At 45.5% G+C, this 23207-nt stretch overlaps 1 protein-coding gene across 3 annotated transcripts; it reads right to left on the bottom strand.

Annotated features, from left to right (window-relative positions):
• Positions 1-534: 534 nt before the first annotated feature.
• Positions 535-22715, bottom strand: mink1 (misshapen-like kinase 1). 3 transcript variants are annotated; one of them, XM_088441229.1, is made up of 32 exons: positions 21662-22715; positions 18368-18433; positions 18050-18232; positions 17866-17976; positions 17208-17298; positions 16984-17114; positions 16847-16901; positions 16048-16126; positions 15532-15707; positions 15377-15446; positions 14223-14433; positions 13681-13788; positions 13060-13146; positions 11216-11392; positions 10687-10857; positions 10260-10526; positions 10103-10182; positions 9912-10015; positions 9724-9815; positions 9487-9510; positions 8459-8610; positions 8274-8394; positions 8011-8133; positions 7666-7777; positions 7426-7575; positions 6846-6989; positions 6193-6327; positions 5983-6083; positions 5757-5906; positions 5523-5682; positions 5300-5439; positions 535-4912 (listed from the first exon to the last, which is right to left on the bottom strand). In XM_088441229.1, exons 1-32 carry the CDS (start codon positions 21716-21718, stop codon positions 4829-4831), a joined length of 3912 nt encoding a protein of 1303 aa, XP_088297355.1. In that variant the 5' UTR covers positions 21719-22715; the 3' UTR covers positions 535-4828. The 3 variants fall into 3 exon arrangements, with proteins under 3 accessions (XP_088297355.1, XP_088297356.1, XP_088297357.1); XM_088441230.1 differs by lacking the exon at positions 9487-9510; XM_088441231.1 differs by lacking the exons at positions 9487-9510; positions 13060-13146.
• Positions 22716-23207: the final 492 nt, after the last annotated feature.

The raw sequence follows: 23207 nt of genomic DNA, 5'->3' as shown, positions 1-23207 counted from the left end.
TTTAAAAAAAATATTTGAACGTTAATTAGTTCGAGTCACCTGAATTTGAGAATCTGTTGATGTAGTCCCGATTCGGGAGATGGTTCCAACTAGTCTTTTGTAGGTGTTTTAGCATGTCATTTATTGTTTAAAAAATGTACACAACCTTTTTAATGTTTAGTTTAAACCAAGTACATTTGAACTTTTACCCAATGGCTGTGTTTACTTCCGCTTTTTCCATGTTGCGTGTTTTACACATTTTTTAGGCAATATTCTGTTCTTTTCTAGCTCTAAAAAACGAAAAAGAACCCATAACACAATAAAAATGAAAACGTCTTACAGCTTATCTATTCTCACTATTCCGAACATCTGAAAATGCTGTGATATGGCGCCTAACATCATACTCCACCGTGGTGATACTTTTGCATACCACGAGAGGGCGCCCACAGTTAGAATTACCGCAGCATCGTATAGTACAGTATTTTCCATTACATGCTTAGGCATCACTTTGGGACAGTCAGTGGAAGGCAGAACAAGCTTCAGTAGGCAATACAATGAGATGAAGACATTTTTATTCTGTTATTAGACATGAACACAATCTTGTCAAACTTCTAAAGAGCTTATGAAATACACTCTGGAGTTAACCTCTCACAAATAAGAAACACTGGCAAATTAAAACACTGCATTGTTTACTGCCATTAAAATAATAAAAAAAGAACATTCAGAGTTAAAAAGCGTCGAGTTGTTGGACTGTACGAGGAAAGATTTGCTCGTGAAGACGCCGAGCTTGCTTTCATACACTTCTGTGTGGAACTCAAAGGCAACCCAGATTGACTGTCACTGATTGTGAAAAGCGAACAGAAAAGCCAGAATACCTCAAGTTAAAAAAAAAAAAAGATGAAAAAATTATCTAAAGCAAAATAATCATCTTAAACAACCATAATGAGTGCGTGATTCATTATGACTGGGCTAAATACTTCCTGAAGCCACATTCAGATGAACTGAGCAAACGCTTGTACAGTATTGCTTTTTCTTACATTATTTTGTGCGTCCGCAATCAATCTCGCCGCCTGCTTTTGAAGGCTCTTAGCTAAGAAATTGAAGCCACATGGAGCAAGCACGTTTACGTCATTAATTAAGTGCTATAAAACCACATCATACCTCGACTAGAGCGATGAACTCATTCAATCCCAAATACTTTCTAGAGACCAGACATTCAATCCCTGGTATATCTTTTCAAGCGGGATTTCATGAGGTATTAAAGTACTAAAGTAACCAATTACTTTTGTGCTTATTACCAAAAATATTTGATTACTTCATGAACTAAAGTAATCAATTGCTTAAGTACTTATTGACAATTACCTTAAGTAATTGATGACTTTAGTACTGAATTCCCTTAATACCATTTTTAGGGGGGGGGGGGGGGGCATAAAAAAAAAAAAAACAACTGTGGTCTGTGATTGAATGAGATCAAATGAAGTCAGATACGATATGGTACGAGCCGCACGCGAGCCGATCAAGTAGCGGTTTGTTTGAGGCCCCGCCTCCGGAGCTGACCGGGGGAAGATGATCCGCGTGTAGATTTCAAGTTGCAAAGCAAAGAGCCTTGCCGGGGCGAGCCAAGAGCCCGCTTCACAGCGAGCGAGCCTTCCCTCATCAGAATCGGCGCCAACAAGCGTGTGTCCTATCATTCCAAAAACTCCAAAAATATACCATCGCACACATTGTGCTTTGACTACACACTGTGTTCGACGCAAATACAAATCTCTCGGTACATTCACGGTTATTTCTCAAGACAAATTTACATGTGCTTTTTTTTTTTGTCTTTTTCATAAAATACTTGTGTAAATATAGCGGGTCACTACATGACGCGAGCGACATGGAAGGGTAAGCGGCCGCTTGATCCACGTGCAAGGGGACGCCACCAGACACTTGCCGCGTATGGCTTTGCTCGACCGACGCCAGCTCCCGCTTCACTCTTTTATTTGGCTTCTTTCTTTCATGAGATTCCATTCTCTGTTATTGCCAATTTTTGAATCTATACCCATCATGGATGAGTCCTGTTTATGTGCATGTCAATTGGCATTTCAATGCTTTAAGGGCACTTTAAGGGGCAGATAGACAATCAATAGCAATCCCAAAGACATACTGCTGGCACACAGCTAACTTGCTGAGTGCAAACCAATGAAAAAAATGAAGCCTACTTCAAACCAAGCACATTACTTACTTTTACTAAGCTAATTTTAATCAATTAGCAGACAAAATGTCATTTCCAATTATTTCAAACCAAATTTATCGGATTTTTCAAAATGGGTCTCAATTGACAGCTGGAACCGTATATATTAGGAATTAGGTGAGAAACTCAACACCATTTTACACTGGTAAATAATATATCATGGTGAGAAAAGCAGAAGCTTTTGTCATGCAAACGTGGGAAACATTGCCCCCTGGTGGTAGGTTGACAAAGTGCTTGATTTCACATGTTCGGTAGCAGGCTTTTTAAATGTTAATGTCGCCGAGGATCAGCTTAATTAATCGTGACCATGATTAAAATTCGATTCATTGTGCAGCCCTAATGAACACGGATGCTTGTTTTTTCTTGACACAAAAGTCTTTATTTTGAAGTTGTTACCGGAAGGTGTTGCGTGCCAACCGCTGGCTTTATACCACACAAGCAGTCTCAATCGCCAATTCAGTGTGTTTGATTGTATGCTGCCTGCTGCCAGCATTCAGTGCAGTTTCTAGCATATATTCTCAAAACTCTCAAAAATGAAGTCCGAATATGTCTTTGGGATTGAAGGAGCTAATAAGAAAGTGGGGGGGTAGAGGCTTTATCCCATTCAATAGCTTCTAACATTGTCGTCCCAACTCCAAGGCACTGCTTAAACTGTAAACATGGCAGATTGATTAAAATAAGCGCAAACACACACACGCCAACAGCCCTGTTGGAAAGGTAGGCCGCGGGCGGCGCACCACAACTAATCAAGACAATCTCTAAAAAGGGGAAAACACTCTTGAAATGGCTTCCATGCACGCTCGAGCTATAGTACATTTCTATTATTTGTACATCTATCGCTTTTGGCTTGACAAGACATAAACATGTTTTCAGCGTCATCGCTCCATCCTTTCAAGACGAAGAATACCCGCCAACCTTTGTGCATGACAAGTGCCGTAAGAGCACCAAAGCTTCCTGCAGTGTTTCTATTTCGAACCAGTGTCTCACAATACAAAGAAGAGAGAAGATCTCGGGACTTTTCTGGGGAGGTTGAGAGTCTTCTCAAGCGACCCAAGTGCCCGTCTTAATCCCCCACGTAGCAGTGTACACAGACAGTCGGTCCCGTTACCTTCGGCCATCCATCAAGAAGCGGAGACGGCGTAAAACCACATCTGGATGTCGCCGGACAAATACTGCAATTCCCCAAATATAAGAAGCGCTTATATTCACACCATTCGAGGAAGATTGATCTGTCACCCACATGAGCAAAAGTTCACGCACACGTGCGTTTTTATAAAATACTAAATACTTACATACAATAACTACCGTAACGACACGAGCTAATGAGCAGACAGGTGGCTGTTAGCAGCAAGTGCATGTTGCAACTAACAGAGGCTAGTCTTAGCCGAGGTTGTCACTGTATTATTTTCAGTAAAAGAAGCGATCATACTGAACCACCGTCCGAGTCCATCCTTGGTCACACACAGGAACATTATTGAATTATTACTGTCGCCAGCTGATTCAATTAAGAGTGGCAAGCTATGCAGCCGTGTGCTCGGGTTAGAGTACACAGATATTCCATTTGACGTATTAATCAGCGGAACACAAAGCGTGCGCGACTTCAAGTATTCATGGTAAAACAAACTCGAGCTGCAGCGCGAGGAAAAGGAAAAACAACTGCTTCGAGCGCATTCAATGTTCCACTGGCGAGGCGTTGACTGACCGCTCACAAATCTGAAATTCTGTTTTGCTATAGTTTTTACATTGTTTCCAAACTCTTGGTGCGTCTAACATAGAAAATACCAGCATTTGACCCTACAATTAAGCGTGCATCCTATATTTGGGGAATTTTGGTATTAGCCGTGACTCCCAGCGGATCTACTCCACAGCTGGAGGATACGTCTGCACTCATCTGAAGTTTATTACATCATCGAGCCGGGCTAGCGCCAGCGTCGGCCACGTGGACCGGTGCGCTTTCCTCAGACAAAGACCGCACAATAACAGCATATATTGCAATGACAGTAGAGCAAAAATCAACAAGACCAGTAATTCAGAATAACTACAACATACAAATATCACATTTCTTGTAAATCTCTGAAAAATGCTCCGTAAATCTCTGAAGAGGCCGACCGAAGAAGAAAGCTAGAAGTTTGACGGTACCGAGCGCTACGCAGTCGGGACGGGTTCGCGCTTTATCAACGGCCAATCCAGACGCAGCTTCCGGCCGGCTGCCAACATTTTCCCCGTAAGCCACTGTGAAATCCTGGCGAGCGCCAAAAAGCCGCACGGCCACGATGGGGCCCGCCGCAATTCACTCCGGCCGGGAACGTACCGTACTCGGCGATGGCGCGACGAGCACTTACGGCTGAGTACGCGTTACCAAGCGCGGGTAATCGAGACAAAGAATAGAAAGGGGGACAGGCGATTTGGAGATGGGGGAGACCTTTTCGTCACGGGGACGGTGAGAAAGGCTTTTTTGGATGGCGGCGCTGATCCGACAGGGTTTTTGGCAATTTTCAAATCGGGGCGTGTGTGCATTTTCAAATGGGCGCCTATCTGGATGTCTGCGTGCGTGTAAACGGCGTGCGAGCGCGTGGGGGAAACTGTCGGCCGCGCTCGGCCTGCCGAGAGGCTTCACCAGTTCATGATGCAGTTTCTGTTCAAGGTCATGAAGTAGACCTGGCTGCTGCCTCCCGATCGCACTGAGGCAAAGAACACCTGAGGACGACACACGCGGGAAAACCTTTGTTGGTATTTTTCATTCACACTTCAACGGAAAATCAAATACAAAAAAATATATATATCTTTATAAGAACTTTCATTGCTGCCTACAAATCTAAATATTATATATGTGCTGGCGACTGAAAATCCAGCTCGGCTAACCACCAATCATCTTTTAGTGGAAGTACACAAGTATATATGTAAAAAAAAAGTTAAAAAAAAAAAAAAATCAAAATAGCCATCAAATTGTGTGTGAGAAACCGTTATCAATCGTACGAGTGCAAAATAATTTGCTCATAGTGAGAAAATACAAACTAATTTAGCTGCTGAAAACGGCGGAAAAATAAAGCTATACTTAAAGCATTTAAGTGACGTATTTCTTGCCTTGTCGTTCCTCTCACAAAGGAACTTGAGCCTCTGAGCTCTCTTGTGCATGAAGACGCCATCCAGATGCCCGGTCTCCACGGAACGGATCTCAATGGCTTTTTCTCCCCAGCCCATGATCTGATTGGAGCAGATGTGAGCTGCGGATCAAAAGGACAGCACGAACTTAGCGACTGGTCAAGCGCAGCTGCTTTGAGTCCACTTTTGCTTTTCGGAGCCATACCGACGGATGTGGGCATTTCTCCCCACTGCAGGACCACGTCCTTGATGATGCGTCCATACGTGTTGACATAGACGCCCTCATCCTCGTAGCACAGAAGCATCTCCATGCCGTCGGATGTGGGCAAGAACACGATGGCGTGCGGGGTCACTTGGCTCTGGATCTGTTTGGGATCCCGAGGCATTTGGCTTTCAAGTCAGCCAAGATGACTCACGCGATGACTCGGCGAGCACTCACGTGGACCGGGACGTAAATGTCGTAGTTGTTTCCAGAGTCCACGTCGATGGCGTGGAAGCCGGCGCAGGAGCCGTAGATGACCTTCAACCTCTGACCCTCCTCCACCGTCAGGTCCACTAGGACGGGCCTGTGCGGCAGATCTGCGAAGGACTGGTGCGCCCGGCGCGGCAAAGCGTAAGTCGCCACAGAGAGATAAACAGGCGACGGACGGCGTGCGAGCGGCTACCTTGAAGGCCATGAATTTGTGATAAGGCTTGGGCGCCCAAGCGTACACTTCCACAGCATTCTTCAGAGCAATCACCAGGAACTTTATCCGCTCGTATTTCACTGGAGGGAACAGGCGCGTTACGGGCGGCGGGATATGGCGCAATCGGTCAAACAAGGCCGCCTTACAACTTGTCGTCGTCACAAGTCAGAAATAAGTTGTGCGGCTCACCGACTTTGTAGTGCACGCAGCCCTCCATCTCCCCCACCGTGGTCCAGCCTTGCTTCTTCTCCACTTCGGGGTCATTGTGGAGGATCTTGTTCCTCAGCCAGGCCAGGTAGTAGACGCGCACCTTGTTTTTCTTGCCTTTGGGTGGAACGGGCGCAGCGTCAGATTTTTTTCTCAAGTCAGTCACATTTGATGAATACTGATAGCACTTATGACTGCAACCTAAGTCCAGGGGGAAAAGAAAAAAACTCTACAAGGCTGGGGGGAAGCCAAATGCATATGTAGTAGCTGTTCTGACACAGTACAAAACATATAAACAAATATTTGATTTGAGAGAAAAAAAAGCACAAATTACTGAAAACACTTTAGAATGCAAAACACTGTCCACGCTCCCAAAATAAAACTAAATTAAAATCAGTCATGTTATGAAATATTGACAGGCCCTAATATAATCATACAACCACACCACTTGGAAAGGTTATTGGGCAAAGTATTACAAAAAAAAGCTTGTATTTTTCATTTTCTCGTGGGGAATGGTTACCAAATGTTAGAAAATGTTATAAATCACAAATTTAGGAAAATTGAGCAGCGTTTCTTAGAGGAGGCGGCCACATTTTCATGTCCTCTCGCATGCAAAAGCAAACGTGGCGAGCCACCTGAAATAGTGATGAGCAGGTTCAGGCCCTCCAAAACGTCCATCTGCTGGAACCTGCGCGAGTTGATGAGCGGATAAACTTTGCCCTGTCCGCTGCGGTCCAGCAACTTCAAACCATTCTCTGTCCCCACCAACAGGTTCACACCTACACACACACACGCACACAAACACACGCACAAATTATAGTTGGCCTTAATGCCATTCGAGGCTACTAAACTATGATGTAAATGTCATCGGAATAAAGCGGCTGTGCATTTGCTGCGTCTTATCAGACCATGAACAATCCTAATCAGGCATCGTCGCCGAGAGAGATGATATTTACGCTAAATGGCTTTTGAGGAAAAAAGGTCAAAAGAGCTTGAATAGATTCGAATGAAAACGTTTGACAATACAAGCTGATGCGCTTTGTTCTCTCAACAAGCGTTTGTTCTTTGTGTCACAGGAGCAGCCACCTAAGATCTCCATTTTTCCAGCTTTGGTTTTTGGTTGCTTTGTGAGCGCCCGCACTAGTGGAGTGATTCCCGCAAAACTTACATATACATATTTTTTTGTATTTATTGAAGGTTTAGGCTTAGCCTTACCCCAAAGAGCCGCACACAGGATCTCAGAGTTGAATCTCTTCTTGTACTTTCGGATCTCGGGTGTGTCTGTAGGAGGGCGTGTGTTGGTGGGATTCACGTTCACCATGGATCCTTTCCTCACCTCCATCTTCAGCTGTTCAAACCTTGAGCCTAAGCATAATTAACAAACAGTGCCTGACTAAGAAACCATTTTGCACTACAGTCGACGGTCTTAAAATGGGGAAAAACATTCGGACTCACTGGCGACAGAGATGTTATCCCCGGTACCTGCCGGTGCCTGGTACATTCCAAGGTCCACAAAGGTGGTGAAGGAGGATTTGCCGGGTGCCTTCACCAAACATCTGGACTGATACTGGAAGGAGAGAGAGCTTGGATGAGTGCTAAAAAAGCATTTTTGTGTAAGTTAACAACATGGACATTATTGTAAGGCCATTTTGCACAAGTCGCATCAAGGTGCACAATTTGTAGAACGTTTGCATTGATAAAGCTCAAATTACCAGCTGTAACCATCAAACTTGCAGGCATTATAGTCTACAGTATGTGAGTGACACGCAAGTATACTGCACAAACAGGCGTCGTACTTACATCGTACATGGAGTCCTTGCCGGGGGAGGAGCGAGCGGCCGAATCCGTGGGGGAGGGGGAGTGGGAGGGCTGGACCACATCTGGTAAATTCGTGTAGCCGTTGTGGCTCCGCTTCTCCGGGCTCTTTAAGATACAAGAAGAATCACCCGCACGTAGCAGAAAAGCAAAACACTAACCCAACATATTGATGCGGAAGACATCTTATTTCCTTGTTAGTCAAGAGGCCTTCTGGCCACCTGGCTCACTTCTGCTTGGCGACTCACCCTTTGTACCAACATGGTCTGATCCCCGTAACCTTCGGCTTGCTCTCCTTCTGCCTCCTCGCCTTCGTCTTCGTGGACCACCATGGTGTTGACCGAATCCGTGTCTGCGTCCCTGTGACCCCTGCGAAAGCCAACGAGGGTGAAGCAAATCTTTTCCCGCGTTGCCCGCGTATTGACCATATTACCGATCGGTGGGGCTCTCCTCCTCTTCTGCTCCCTCTCCGTTGTCGCTCTCCTCACTACTCTCGCTACTCTCCGAGGACGACGAGTAATCATTGGCCTTGACTGGTGGCCTGGGCTGCTCGTCGGCGCGCTCTTTGGCAAAAAGCCCGTGATCCTGCAATACATAAAAAATTATTTGCGCCACATATTTGGTCACTGAAAATTTTGGGAATCATTTGGCAATCATGCTATCATTTTATGACATGGCGCATGCTTCCAGCGGTAGCTGGCAACTAGGTATGTGATCCATGCAGTGAATTTAAACGCAGTGGAAAGAGATACCAAGAAAAAAGTTTCAGTGCATGAAAAATGTTAACAAATGCCTTAGGGTGGGCCTCTTATCAATCTATAAAATCTAATTTATAAAGAATGAATGGGGTGTACAGACAGCTATTTTATTGAATTAAAATGTATGGCCGACCAAGCCACTTGTTTACAAGGTTTAGGCTTCTGTCTTCCATTCTCGCGGTTGCTATATCAACAAATCAAAATGAGTGAAGCTGCCTTGTGTAGAAACATTCTAAGATTTAGCACAAAAAAGGGTGCAGATAAAAATGAGCTCCTTTTAAACTTATGTTATAACACTGAACAAGTATAATATTCTAAGTCATCATTTGCAGTTTCATTTTATTTTCATCAACGCATTGTGACGTTAAAGTCCTTTCCTCAAGTCGATTGTCGGGGCCATGGGCTAAAAAGTCAACGCGTTTCGGACAAACGTTTTGCTTGGTGGTTTCATCCCATTGGCGTATCCCTAATTATTAATAGACTAGTGCAAACATAAAACGATCGCCTGGTATTTCATGATGACATTGAAAACCCCTTTTTTGAAATGTTGAAAGCAACATCATTCAAACACATAAAAACTTCCTTGAAAGTGAGCCAACATGCAAGGCATGCAACTCAATCTTTGCACATTTCCTTCAAGTCAATGCAGATGAATGAAGCCTGAAGACGTCCAGACACCCACACATACACAGTTGATACTGACCTCTCCTATAGCTCTCTTGTAACTCTACAATTGTCAACACACATTTAGGAAGCGGGAGAGCATGATGGGGAACAAGTGGAAAAGGAACGTGAGAGTAAGGAGAAAATATAAGTGTTAATAGGCAGGGCAATTGTGATCAAACGCAAGACATGCAAGTTACTGATCATAATTGTAACATGTTAGAAATGGTATCCCGGCACCAGTGTTAAAAGTAGCGGATTACACCACGACACTTACGGCGGGCCGGCCCGGGCGAGACGACGTGCGAGACTCCCCCGGCTTCTGACGACTATCGCGCGACAGTACGGGCGAATCCATTTTGGAGGAACCTGAAAAGCGTCATGTGCTCAGGACTTGATGAGGTTATGGCTCAAACGCCCTAGTGGAGCTAAGGGGAGTCGGGCCTTCGGGACACGAGTACTGACCGAGGATGCGATGCCTCTCCAACGAGCCCGTCTGCGGCAGATTGGAGACGACGCTGACGCTATCACCTCGTTCCCAGCGATCGTTTCGGCTCAGGTCTGGATTACTGCGCAGAGGACGCCATTTGAGTCATTAACAACCTCTGTTAAATTGCGCATGAATGCGGCTTCACCATCCGAGGCGCGAAAGGTACCTGGCTCTCACTGGATGGCGAATGCCGGACGTCAGGTTGCTGTTGAGCGCCGTAGCGATCGATGCTGTTCTCTGGGGAATCTGAGGGTCGATGTTTAGTCAGAACTTTGACAATTCTTTGGCCTCCTTCAGCAAGAAACAAGAGGAACGCAAGTCACCTTGGGTGGGAGTTCCACATCCGGCAGACGGATCCAGGGGCCGCGCTCCTCCCTGATTGGGTGCCCCAGCGGCCCGGGGGTCTCGGACGTGGGGTCAGAGTTCTGACGCACCAGATCCCTGGAGCGGACGGCTCGGGGCGCGGGGGCCAGGGAGGGCTCCTGGGTAGGGAATGCGGACATGGTCTTAGTGGGCTGGTCGCAGAGAGACTGGGAGCGTGGGACGGGAGCGGCGTAAGGCTTCAGCGGAACCAAGTGAGCCATCTGGAACTTTACGGTGGCGGCGGCGCCAGCGGGAGCGCGGGACGACGGAGAAGGCCCAGAAAGAGAGTGCAAATTCCCAGCGCGGAGGAAAGAAGGAAAACGCGTGTTAAAAGGTAGCAGGAGGCAGGTGGCGGCGGCGCGTTCGGACGCAATCGCCGGCACAGACCTTGCCCTGTCCTCCTTGACGTTCCACGGGCCTCTGCATCGGGGGCGTCTGAGCAGGCTGCGCGGCTCCGGGCTGACCCGCCGAGTCCGAGCGCGACTGGATGGCCGTGTCCGAGACGGCGGTGCAGATTTTGGGAGAGCCCTGTCTGTTGAGCTTACTTCGCTCCTCCACCTGGGGCGCGCGTATGACGGCCAAAGTTAAGGCTATGTTTATTGCGACCTTTGCTCTCTATACTCACTTACACTCTGTTAACCCAAGTGTAGTATTTTGACCATTTGGGGGTTATTTTCTTCAGCATCATTCTCCTTGTATTTTAGCCAAGGGATGGCGTACTCCTGCTAGTGTGAGAATAACTATAAGCGCTCGTGCCATGTGGTCAACACCCGGGTGAAGTTTCAGCTCCCTAGCGTCTTCTGTCAATGCTTTCCCTTTGATGTAAAACGCCGCTGATGCAAAGATCAAAGGATTGGACCAAATACCGCACAAGGGTTAAGTCAAGATATGCAGATTGATTTTGTCGTGCCTGTACCTCACGGGCCCATGTGGGTTTGTTGTTGGGCTCCAAGTTCTTGTTATAGTGGTAGAGTTGGGGCTTCTTTTCCTGTTGCTGTTGCTGCAGAGACACCAGGTAAGCGTGCTCCTGTTGGAGCTGCCTCTGCAGCCGCTCCGACTGACGCTGCTCCTCCAGCTGCTTACGCTTGTACTCCTGGGCCCAGAAATGCAGCGCAGTCAGCATGCCGCCGGACCAAAAACAGCCAATGACACAAACTTCCTATTTTCAATCTACCCGCGCCAGATTTTTACGTGATCATCCAGTATGGATGGTCACACAGTCAATGGGAAGGGGGGAAAAAAAATTAATTGGTTTCACAAGAGCGTAACTGCTTCATATTGGTACTTGACCGTTCATTAGAAGCTTACATGCATCACTCCTATGTTTGACGTCCGTTTCCGCTCGAGAGAAAATGCCAAAGGAATGGAAATGGATTCAACCATGAGGATAATCACATTCATATGCATCCAAAATGCACATGCAATGATTGATATAGGTGACATATTTGAACAATATGCACAACAGCCTTCTTGGTATTTGAACGTCAACTGTCTCATATGGGCCTTGGACATAGTGAGAATACAGGGTAACTTGAGCCATCTACTTTTGGCAACACTAACAACTGCCACCCAACTGCTTTTTTTTTCTTAATGCCCCAGTCTACCCAGCGTTTGCATGCAGGCAAAAAGCATGTGCACTCAATAGTCACCTCTTGATTGTACAAGGTGACGTCAAATTCAAGAGCTGAAGAAAAATTCTGCGTTGGCGACTAGAATCCATCTCAGTTGACAAAAGTGGCCCTTTTTTTAAACAATGTTTGATTGTAGTGTTTAGCTGGCAATGTTGTATAACTGCATTGCATCTTAATGAGATCTATTTCTACCGCCTATGTCAGTAAAAAGGGAGCCGGAATTTAAAACAATATCTTGTCATTTGTAAAAGAATGATTCCTAGTTTGTGTGTAGACTCACAGTAGGAGCCATGCAGGGTTGAAACCAGTATGATCCCGGCGCCCGCTTAATAGGGTACGCGTCAGAAAAAAATGGAAAAGCTAATGGCAGCAACCATTATTATCGCTCAGCATGACAGTTAAAGGCCCCGAAACGGGACAAGAAGGCCAACTTCAAAATAAACCTTTGGGAGTGACAAGGATGGAAAGGCTTAGGAATGAATACGGCACATGTTAGAGGTTTTAGAGGCCAGACTGAGATTGTTCCGACATGTCCACAGGAGTGATTAGCGTACATAGGTAGAAGGATGCTGAGTTTTGACTTGCCAGGCAAAAGGCAGAGAGGAAAAGCAAAGCAGAGGTTTCCAGATGTAGTAAAAGAGGACATGAAGGTAGGTGATGTGAGAGACAATACCAGAGACAAGCTTAGATGGAGGATATCGATCGGCAGCGGGAAAGCATTAGACCAAATATGCAGTATATGGACACGAATCTCGTGTATTTTGAAGTTGTTCCAGACAGCGTGTTACGGCCACAGAGCATGAATTAGCCGCTAGCTAGCATCGCTTGAGAGCTCCATTTGGCTGGACGCATATGACTCAGTCGCCGTTGCTCTTGAAACCATGCCAACTTAAACACACTTTTCACGCTGGCTAATTCATCTCAAAGACCAAAGTTTACGGCGAGAGATTTGGAGGAGCAAGTTAGTGTGCTGCAGGTACTTGACATTTTGATATGAATTTTCTGTAAGCTATCCAAATAGACAAAACGAGGCGTCCGGCGAGTCTGAGGTCTGCTGTACTTGCGACATTGGAAGACCATGAAAAAAAAAAAAAAAAAAAAAGAAAAGCCAATAATAAGGGCAATTTACCATGAGCAGTGCCTGCTCCTGAAGCAGCTGCTGCTGAAGGATTTCGAGCTGCCGCTGCTCTTCTTCTAACTTATGTCTTATAAACTCCTGAGAAAAGGCAAGGAGGCCGGGAGGACAGGAATAAAGGTGTGAAAGGAGAAACAACATGTATGAGAGGAGGGGGGAGGACGCAATCATAGTTATGTAACGTCCATACACTAAGCAAGAAAAGCCACAAGATACGCTATAACAAATTCAACAAATACAAAATCAGCACAATTGCTACTTGGGAATCAAATGAGAAAAACAACATTAAAAAAAAAAAAACATTCGATATGTGATCGTGGCAAAAAACTGAGTCTCAGTTAAAAAAATTAATAAATAAATGAGCAGGATGTGCTAGTGACTGTGATCTGATAGCAGACAGGATCAGACTGGAGACAGGAAACGGCAAGGGGGAAAAAAAAAAACAGGGAGCTCACCCACGGAAAACTCATCTCTGAATAAATAGACTAATTTGAAGCCTTGCTGCTATGGCAACCCACTCATGGAATTTCACCACTTGCAGAGTGCTGCTGTTGGACACGCCCACACTTCACCCCAATTGGCTGAGTGGGCCGCTTCTCCCGCGCGGTTGGTTACCTGCTCTCTTTCAGCCAACCTTCTATCTTCCTCCCGTCTCATATCGTCCAGTCTCCGATGGGGACCTTTTTCTTGCTGCCTCACCATCTCCCTCTCCTTTCTCTGTTGCTGGGATGACGGCAGAGAGAGAAATGAGCGCTTGCACCAGACAATTTATAACACAGGGCCTGCCTATGAGAGAAAGCACCTGCAGACTTGAGAAAGCAACTGAAGAGAACGCAAGAAAGAACACTACAGCTGCACAAAAAAAAAAGACAAAGCGCATTCACCATCTTTGAAACCTCAAAACAAGATCCGTTTTGGACCTGCAGGAAATTTTATGCCGGCAAAACTGTTTATTGCCGACCGTCGGCTATGAGCACCCGGGCCAGACTCGGGTGTCTCGAAAGGCCTGGCTCCCACAGTGTTGCTTTTACCAGAACGCCATCATTTGGAATGTACTCCACTCCTGTGAATGGCGCTCCCCAACTGCGCAAGTACTGTTTCAGTTGCATTTGTTTCCTCCCGGGGCGGTAAGGAAAGAAAAAGGGAGCGCTCGTCACCTCTTCCAGTCGTCGTCGCTGCTCTTTTTGCTCCTCGATGCGTTTCTGTCTGTCATGGAGCAGTTGCCTCTTGTGCTCTTCGGGGTCCCTGCGTTGAGCGGCCAGCTGGGCCTGCTGCCTCTTGTGAGCCTCCGACCGCTCCTTGTTCTCTTGCTGCAGACGCTGGAAGTCCCGGCGCAGGGTGGACTCCCCGGGCACGTTGAGGATTGAGCTGCCGATCCGTCAATGATCAAAATGTCAAATGAGATTGTTTCATTCGCAAACGGGGATGGAATCGTCTTCCATTATGGAAGGCGGGCATCTTGAATGGGAAAATCGCATTGGAGAAGGAAAGAAAAAAAGCCAGAAAACAGAAACCGTCCATAGACGCGTTTGACCCCAAATTCTTTGCCTTGGGCCATTTCACATTATATGTGAAAGGATCTGACAAAAGGGTCAGAAAATGAGCTCTTCATACATTCTAATCCTATATGGAATTTCCTTTAACCCTTTACTGGGCACAGCGCCTGCTTTGGCTCACAGTCTAAACAGGCAAAAACATTATTGGGGACACGTTTTTCTATTAAGTACTAAACGGGCAAGAATTTTCAGGATTTTAGGGCTGCATTGGAATTCAAGCAATGACCGTTAAGGATGCTTTCGGACGTTTTGCCTTTTCAGATTCGGCCGTCCCCGGATAGGTTGAAAATGATATATCATATGTAAAAGTATCTCAAAAACGGATGATGTTACAGCCATTAAAATGTTGCTACTTTTGAGAAAAACACAATTTCAAGTGTTTCAAAGTTCTACAGCAACCGGTACCGTCACAAAAGGAGATTGGCCTCAAACTTTCAGGGACTGTAGATAGACCGCTGAAAAGTCCATTTCAATAGCAGGAAGCCTTTAAAAAGTGAAGTTTGACCGCTCAAAGGAAGATATTGGGCAAAAATGGTGATTTGGCTTCCATCCCAAAACAACTTTGAAGATCCCATTAAGCGCTCGTTTCATCTTCTAATGAACTTAGATCGATACAATCTACCGCTCTCGTAAGGACGACTTACGAGCAGGCAGAAAAAAATGCAATTCAACAACCGCTTAGTGAAAGCTCAACATTTTTTTTCAAATGCCACCACCAAAATCCCATTGATGTTAAATTGAGGAAAAAGGAATACCTTGACTCTCTGTCATCGCTCCGATTTTCATCGTCTTCATCACTGCCGCTGTACTCATATTCTGTCTCCTCTGTGTGGAAAATCACAATAAGGGATAAGAATACATGTGGAATGAAGCCTGTGATTCTGGGCTGTTCCCCATTTGATCGACTGACCTTTCTCCCCCCTTTTTTTGCGCGTGCGGTCAATGTGGTCTTTGAGTTGGATGCGGACCTGCCGCTCTGTCGGCTGGTCCCTGATAAAGGCGTGCTTGAGCAGTTGCTCCGTGGATGGCCGACTGGGATATGTCTTCACAAGGCAGGCCTCGATAAAGTCAATAAATTTCTTGGACCTGGGAGAAATGTCAGTAACAGGCTAAGAGTTAGTTGCGCAAAATGCTGGTACAAGTGGTTCCCAAGTCAATAGCTGCCAAATATGTGTCTTTTTTTTGGCAGAAACATGCAACAAGCAACGAGGTATTTCGCAATTACATAGCTTCCATTCCATGACCATAAGGCTTGCAGAATTATTGCATGACGTACTATGAACTATGTGCTCTTAGCAACCAATCATTTTTTTCCCCTTTTTCCATGTCAAATCCAGTGTTCCTTTGATACCGAACCGAGCCGTTCTTCCCGGCCACAGGTACGACATGCCGACTTTTAAAATGAAAACCATAACATTTCACTCACCACTTTTTGGATTTAAGTTTGGGAGGCGGGTTTCTGGGAATCAGGAAGAGGGCTCTCATTGGATGCATGTCACACAGCGCTACGGAAAGCGAGACAACCCGATTTAAGTTTTATGACGTCATCAATTTGCACGTAAAGTCAAGACAAGGCAAATCAGAATCAATCATTTCTAGCAGACAGCGGCTTGGAAACAATACCGATACTCAATGCAAACATTTCTTTTCGTATCCTCAAACATGGGCACTGGCGGTGTTATCCAATCTTTCCCAATGCCTCAGGCCTATTGTTATAGCGAATGTAAGAGCAAGGCACATGAGTCATGTTCCCAGCGTAGGTAGCTTGCTAAACCTGACTGGTTAGCTTTCAAGTTTCGCAGTAGAGTACAGAAGCTATTATGAGGCAAGAAACGTGCTTGCTGCACAACAGTTCAAGCTAAAGACCAAAGGAAACATTCATTTATGCAATTCAGTGAGACACATTAAAGCTCAGGGATGCGCGCTTGCGAATGTTACACACTGGAATAATTTTAAAACGATTCAGTAGAGCTAGCCCTACTTAACATTAATAGCATGTGCAAAAAACAAAACAAAACTGTTCATACGGTGGCTTGTGTATAGCTTAAAAGTCACAAATGAGTAGTTATCGACTTTGACCTGTCATCCGGCCACATTTTGCCTTTTCAAACTGTCCTTTTTTTCAAATGACAAATTGGAATCAATCGCACGACGTTTGGCGTGAAACGGCAGCCGACTCAAGCGGGCGCGCGCATGCGAAGCAACGGACTCCGACTTTGACGTACGCGGCGCTCCTTCGGCCATTTCGATGGCGGTGATTCCCAGGGACCAGATGTCACTCTGAAAAAGAGGCGGGGCCGCGCTTGAGTCTCGGCCTTTGGCAGAGGGAGCACGCAACCATAAAGAAGCTGGGCGGCCTTACCCTGTAGTCGTAGGTGGAGTCGGGGTTCTCGTCGCAGGCGATGACTTCCGGCGCCATCCAGTAAGGCGTCCCGATGAAGGTGTTTCTGCGCCCCACCGTCCTGTCTAACTGAGCGCTCACTCCAAAATCCACTGGGCACACGCAAGGTGAAGCAAGCGCACTTAAAGGGGAAAACTTTCATTCAGCAGAACCCAGCGCACGCCATTTTGCGCTTTCACGCATACCGAGTTTGACCTCGGCATTCTCCGTGAGCAGAACGTTCTGGCCCTTGATGTCTCGATGGATGACTTTATGGGCGTGGAGGTGGGAAAGGCCCTGAACAAAGACAAGATATAATACAATCACTTTTAATACACGTAGACAACCAACATCAATTCATGTGGAATTGCAATGTGCAATTGACCAAATTATTTTATCTTTATTTGTAAGTGTCAGGACACTTGTGTAAAGAAGTGAAATAAATGTTTGCTATTAAAACAATACCGTAATCCTATCTATAGAATGTAGTGTTTAAAGGGAGTACTGTTTTTGTAATTTTTCGCATGCACCCACGAGGGGTTCAGGGGCATTATGGTAAATGCAGCAATACACACTCCTACAGCTGTCCGTGGCGAGAACAGACACTGTGCCCTCCGGAGGAGTGCCAGGCCCTATGTAATATTATTTAAGGATAAGTAGACCTACGATTATATTTAAAATTAGGTTATTGAAATTCATAATAATTTAATGCATCATTTTTAATGAAAAAAATCTTAGATATTGTCTTTAAGTGTGTTTCTAGATCCTGTTAAAATACTTTTTTCATTTAGGAAGAAAACAAGTCAGACAATGTTGCAGAGTGCATGTTTGACTGCTGCAATAGTCCGGTTCTTGGCCCCTCACCCTTAGGATTTCTCTGCAGATGTACGCTATCCAGTCTTCTTTGAGCGAGCTGCCCTTTGTGTTTTTCACCAAGTCGGTGACTGAGCCAGCCCCGCAGAACTCCATCACCAACTGGAAGCAAAAGCAAGCGTTTCATCGAGCCTGCTCCAATAACAACGCCGCGCAAAAGGGGCAAAGGACGGACCCAAAGCTGGTCATCGTGTCCCGGCGGGCTCTTCTTGACAAAGGCACCGTAATACGTGGCGATGTTGCGGTGGTGGCTGTATTTCTTCAGCATGTTGATTTCGGCTTTGATCTCCTCCTCTTCCTCCTCTGTGACATCCATCACCTTGATGGCCGCTAGCTGGCCCGTCTTCACGTGGCGGCCCTGATTTCAACGGCCAATTTAACGTCACATCTTTTGTTTCTTCTTTTTAACAGTATGATCAATCTATGTCTGTCTGTCAATGGATGTAAACTACCTCTGCTGTTGAAAAGGCGACCTCTAACAATCCGATCTCACCTTGTACACCTGCCCATACGTCCCATTGCCGACCACCTCTACCAGCTCGAAGATTCCGGCGGGATCCTGACAAACGCACAAACACATTCGCATGTCAGGAACCGTTCACAAACGCCAAGACGCTCAAGCATCATTACGGTCACAAATCAAAAGCTCGGGTGTTATTTTGCTTTGGATTTGAATGTGCCTGTTTTATTAAAACGATTCATATGATGGAAAATGGGCTTTATAATTGCCCGTATACAGTCGCGCCTGCTGAGTGCTTGCCTAACCGTGTAGTGTGAAATTAAACAAGCAAGAAAAACATCTATTGTTAGCAGCCAATTTGTGAAAATGAGCCATTTAGAAATTTGCAGCTCATGTCATTGCCATTCAGGGAGGGGGTTACGGTTCAAAATAGGGCCTGACTGGTCCATGTCCATTTAGCGCAAAGAAATTAATGGGGCAATTTATTTTAAAAATGATAACATAGCATTTGTTTCCTCCTAGTGCATTTCAATAGGAGTCAGTTATAGTGAAATTTTCTCACCATTCATCCTGCTACCAGAGTAGCAGGGTTAAAAAAAAACAAAAAACAAAAAAAACACTTTCCTTTTTTGTTCACAAAATGCATTGTGTGGTACTGCAACTCAAGGACATTATTTTTCGTTATGTGGTTGTGTTAATAGTATTTGAATGGGTGTCCTACTTAACACATTTCCTCAATTTATGTTGCAGAATGTATCTTATAAGATCATCAACAAATTTTATTATATACACCATTATTCACGGTTATGGTACGGATTTCTACGTAATGAATAAAGACACCTGTGTCACTTGTATACAATTGCTGTAAACCGTTTACATAATTAGTACATAAAGTTAAAATAATCTGCAAATATCAGCCATCTGAGGCATTATTTTTGGCCAATGCTCGAAGGGCCATCATCAGCCAATAAATTCTTTGGTGGGGTCCTTGTTAAAATGGCTGACGGTGGCTTTCCACAAGCGCCATTTGTTTCTTTTACTTTTCTAGTCATCATCAAATATGTTAAAAAAAAAAAAAAACCCTCACACATCTCTGGAATATTTTTTTTCTGATGACCGCTTACATGGTTGCGGTTGGCTCATAATTATAAAGCTTAACAAATCTCCCTTTGATCGCTTTGTAAAATGGAAATTTAAAAAAAAAGCTGTATCATAATCAGCAATCGGCAAAACGGTTATTTTCGACATCAGCAAGGGTCTAGAAATTCATGGTGCATTTGATGTCAATTTCCTCACCGCCCACCAGCATCGTCCAACCTCCCATCGCTTTAAATAGAGGAGCGCGGCGACAGCACACATCCTAAGTATTGACACATACTACGGTGGCACCCACCCGACATTTTCATGTTCGCTACGTGCAAATTTAAGCGCAAGCGCATCCACTTTCCCATATAAGATGTGTGGGTGCTGAGACTGCTTCTTTCGTCCTATTCCAATGACGACCTCTCTGCTACAACAAGGAAGGTGGGAAAGGGGACAGGAAACATTCATGGGAAAAAAATCCTTTGACAGGCAGCAGGAGAGAAGTGGCGTGACTGACCAACGTGCGACAGCTACAAAGAGGAGGAAGCGCGCAGTCGTAGGTAGAGCGGAGCGACAATTCCAAGCAAAACAGAACGTACTGATTATGGAGTGGGTGGCCAAAGGCAGAGGCGCCGCTCACCCACGTCCGGCACACGGAGAAGAGGAAGGCCTGCACTCACATTCGCACTCAGATGCAAGCAAATGGTGGGCACATACAAAGCGCAATCCTGGAGCTTGATGATCTTAATTTTTGATTTTAATATTTTGAAAATGTGAATTTAGCGCTGCAACTAGTGGGTGACCAAGTCAGGTAGGTCAACTTTAAAAAAACAGGTCAGCGCATTTTTGCTATTTGCCCCCCCCCCCCCCCCCCCAAATTCCAAAAACATGCGATTGATGGACGTTCTCAACGTCATTGTGGACTACAGGCATTAGATCAGGGGCCCCCCGACGTGCTTCCTGGGGGGCCCCAGGTACCACAAAGTTCATTTCGGTATGTATGGTATATTACTTTATTATTTTTGGGACATTTTGTTTGCTGGTGGGTTGTGACATTTTCTTTTTCTGAATGTAACAGTACCTTGGCTCACTTAAAGAAAAGGTTGGCAAACACTTGTCTACATTTAAAAAATGCCATCTGTAAAATTGAAATGTCAGAAGTGCATTTATAACCACATTGTAATATACTAAAATCGGACACACAACCACAGAATTGTGCTTGGTCTTAACATAGTTAACTTATTAATATTGCTGTAGCTTGACTTAAATTTATGGAAAGAAGCATTACATTTATTAAACGAAAGTAAGTAAGAAAGTATTGTGTTGAAAAGGATGCACCCCCAGTTTTTTTGACTCTATAAACAAAGTGCTAGTGCTGCAGCAATGCAAGATGATGATTGGTAAACAACTGTCCTACATGAGAGGTAGAGCTGTTAGACACTGCTTAGTTGTTTTTAGACTGATACCATGAATATAGGACTTTATTCCTGAGTAGTCACTAATACCAAGTGCCAATACAACTAGTACTTTGCTAAATCCATTTCTAGGGGGTGCCCCAAAGCACGTATGATACCAGTATGTATACACAACTCATTAGCCACCCATACCAAGTAAGAATATCACTTTGAGCCCAAATTCCACACATTTTTCTTATAACTTCATCAAATGCATGCAAATTTTGTTTTCTTTTTACTTGTTCTTTCTAGTTAATTATTGTAAAATTGCTCATTGACAATGGTCAATACTTGTATCGGCTGCCAGGTCCAATACTAGGCATATTGATACTTCCCCTTCATCAAAATTAAATAAAACATGTTATCAAATCTAATTATTTGTACTGCCCCAATTCTGATATCGGCTTCGATTGAGGGTAGCGATAGCTTGAAATAAGGCTGCTATCAGTACTCGCTTTTCCCTAATAAGAAATCATGAAGCGTTCCTGGGGAAACAATCCATTTTTCCTCATCACTATCAGTACTATAGCTTGTTCAGCAATCTATGGCAATGACATATATTGGCAGGCGGAATAACTCCAACAGGGCGCCAAGCCTTGCATTATTCTAGGAAGGAGCAACAGAACTTTGTTGCGTGGGCGTGTACTATTTGCGCACTAAAGGTTGTGCTCTGCCTGGGCCTGGCGACCCGGACCATGGCTCAAGCGAACCGTGGTGGAGACAAGTTGCCAGCCTTCCTGCCTGCCTGCCTCCCTCGCCCACTCACTCAGTCAGTCAGTCACCAACTCACCCTCAGGGCTGCCAGGTCGATGTCGTCCAGGCTTCGCGCGGGGGCGTTGTCAGACATGGCCGGTCCAACTCGCAACTTAACCAGATTCAGTTGTCCACAAGACGCACTTTGCGCCTACCGAGGCCGCACCTGCGCTTTTCTCCAACGGCCGCGATCGGCACGTCTCACGCCAGCCGACTCATGGCACTTTGGCTGGACGGAGCACGCCACTCGCGACTCCCTAATGTACCGTCGGAGAGAATACAGCAGCGAAGCGGCGGTCGACGCCGACGACAACACGGATCGGAGACAAACTTTTACGCCTCCGCCGCGGAACGCCTTGCCGCTTTCATTATAGCAAGACGACTTGACTTCAACGTCGTAAACATCCCAGCTGCCTTGTACAATCCATCTCGTGGTCAAAGGGGGTAAATCCTAATCAAATATCACTGATATGTTGTTGTTGATGATGATGACGAAGTAAAAAGAAGGGGGAATGCGCAACGTTTTTAAGCGAACGCAATGACGTGATGGCGCCCGAGTCTTGTCGGAACCGCACTGAATCAAACGCGCAACAGTAGCCAAACGCAAATACCCCCGAGAGTGCCCTCAATTGAGTCCGTGGTTGTTAAACTTCCAAAATAAGGCCACATTCAGTAGGCGCGGCTTTTAGCTATCGCGGCTAAAACAGAGGGCTTAAAACGCTCTCTCCTAGCACGAACTTTCCTCCGCCTTCCATTTACGTGTTGACAGTCGAGCCCAGCGATGCCAGCCAGCCTTTCCGGAAAACCCAAGAAAAAAAAAACTAACAAGACCAAAGACTGGTTAACCCTAACCCTACGCGGGCCCTCGTCGACTCTTTCAAGTTGCGCGTCGCCTTCGAGTGCAGCGTCCAGATTGCAGCAATCGCTAGCTGTAAATCCAACACTGCGGTAAAATCGCGTGGGACGGGGCCCACTTGTTATCTGGCCGCGTTTTGCCGGCAGCCTGCTTGGCGTTCAGCGCAGCCCGAGCATTTGGAGCGTTCGCGAGCTTGTGTCGACGATTGGCTGCGGACGAAACTCCTCCAGGGTTTGTTTGCGTCTCTGTGGGCGGCTACGGCAACTTAGCAGGGACATATGAGGCCCCCCCGCAATCGTCATTCCGGACTTTTATAACGCGTTTATATGACGTCATCACGTCACGCCATTAACTAAACAAATCTTTTACAGGAGTCATTACAGTCTTTTGAGAATTGCAGTCTACTCGAAATCGCGAGTGTTTAGTGACAAACAAGATATTCATTTGGAAAACCAACTATACATTTCATTAACATGCACATAGATGTGCTCCATAACCTCAACGTTTTATACATATGTATGCATATTATTGCATGGAGTGTGCTGCTCAAACAGTAGGCCGCCATGGTTTGCTACCATATTTTAGCTGGTCAGCCAAAGAAGGAAAACTTGGCAAATGGGATTCAAAACCACTTGGAAAGTCATTCGTGTCTTTAGTGTAACAAAGTTTCCCGTTTGTATGAAAATATCAAATACGGTTTTCTTAAACTTAAAATGTGGCACGCACC

Source organism: Hippichthys cyanospilos, chromosome 18 (assembly GCF_059441005.1).
Source record: "Hippichthys cyanospilos isolate Australia breed blue-spotted pipefish chromosome 18, RoL_Hcya_1.0, whole genome shotgun sequence".
NCBI classification, from domain to species: Eukaryota; Metazoa; Chordata; class Actinopteri; order Syngnathiformes; family Syngnathidae; genus Hippichthys; species Hippichthys cyanospilos.
Note: the sequence above shows the minus strand (reverse complement) of the source record. Positions and strands in the feature narration are given on the sequence as shown.

What these genes read in the sequence shown, in the direction of transcription:
- mink1 (XM_088441229.1), bottom strand. Translation starts at nt 21,718, where the DNA reads ATGTCTGACAACGCCCCCGCGCGAAGCCTGGACGACATCGACCTGGCA. An exon ending in GAATGCCGAGGTCAAACTCG is followed by an intron (nt 17,115 to 17,207) that starts GTATGCGTGAAA and finishes GCGTGTGCCCAG; the next exon opens with TGGATTTTGGAGTGAGCGCT. An exon ending in ACATTTACGTCCCGGTCCAC is followed by an intron (nt 5,683 to 5,756) that starts GTGAGTGCTCGC and finishes GATCCCAAACAG; the next exon opens with ATCCAGAGCCAAGTGACCCC.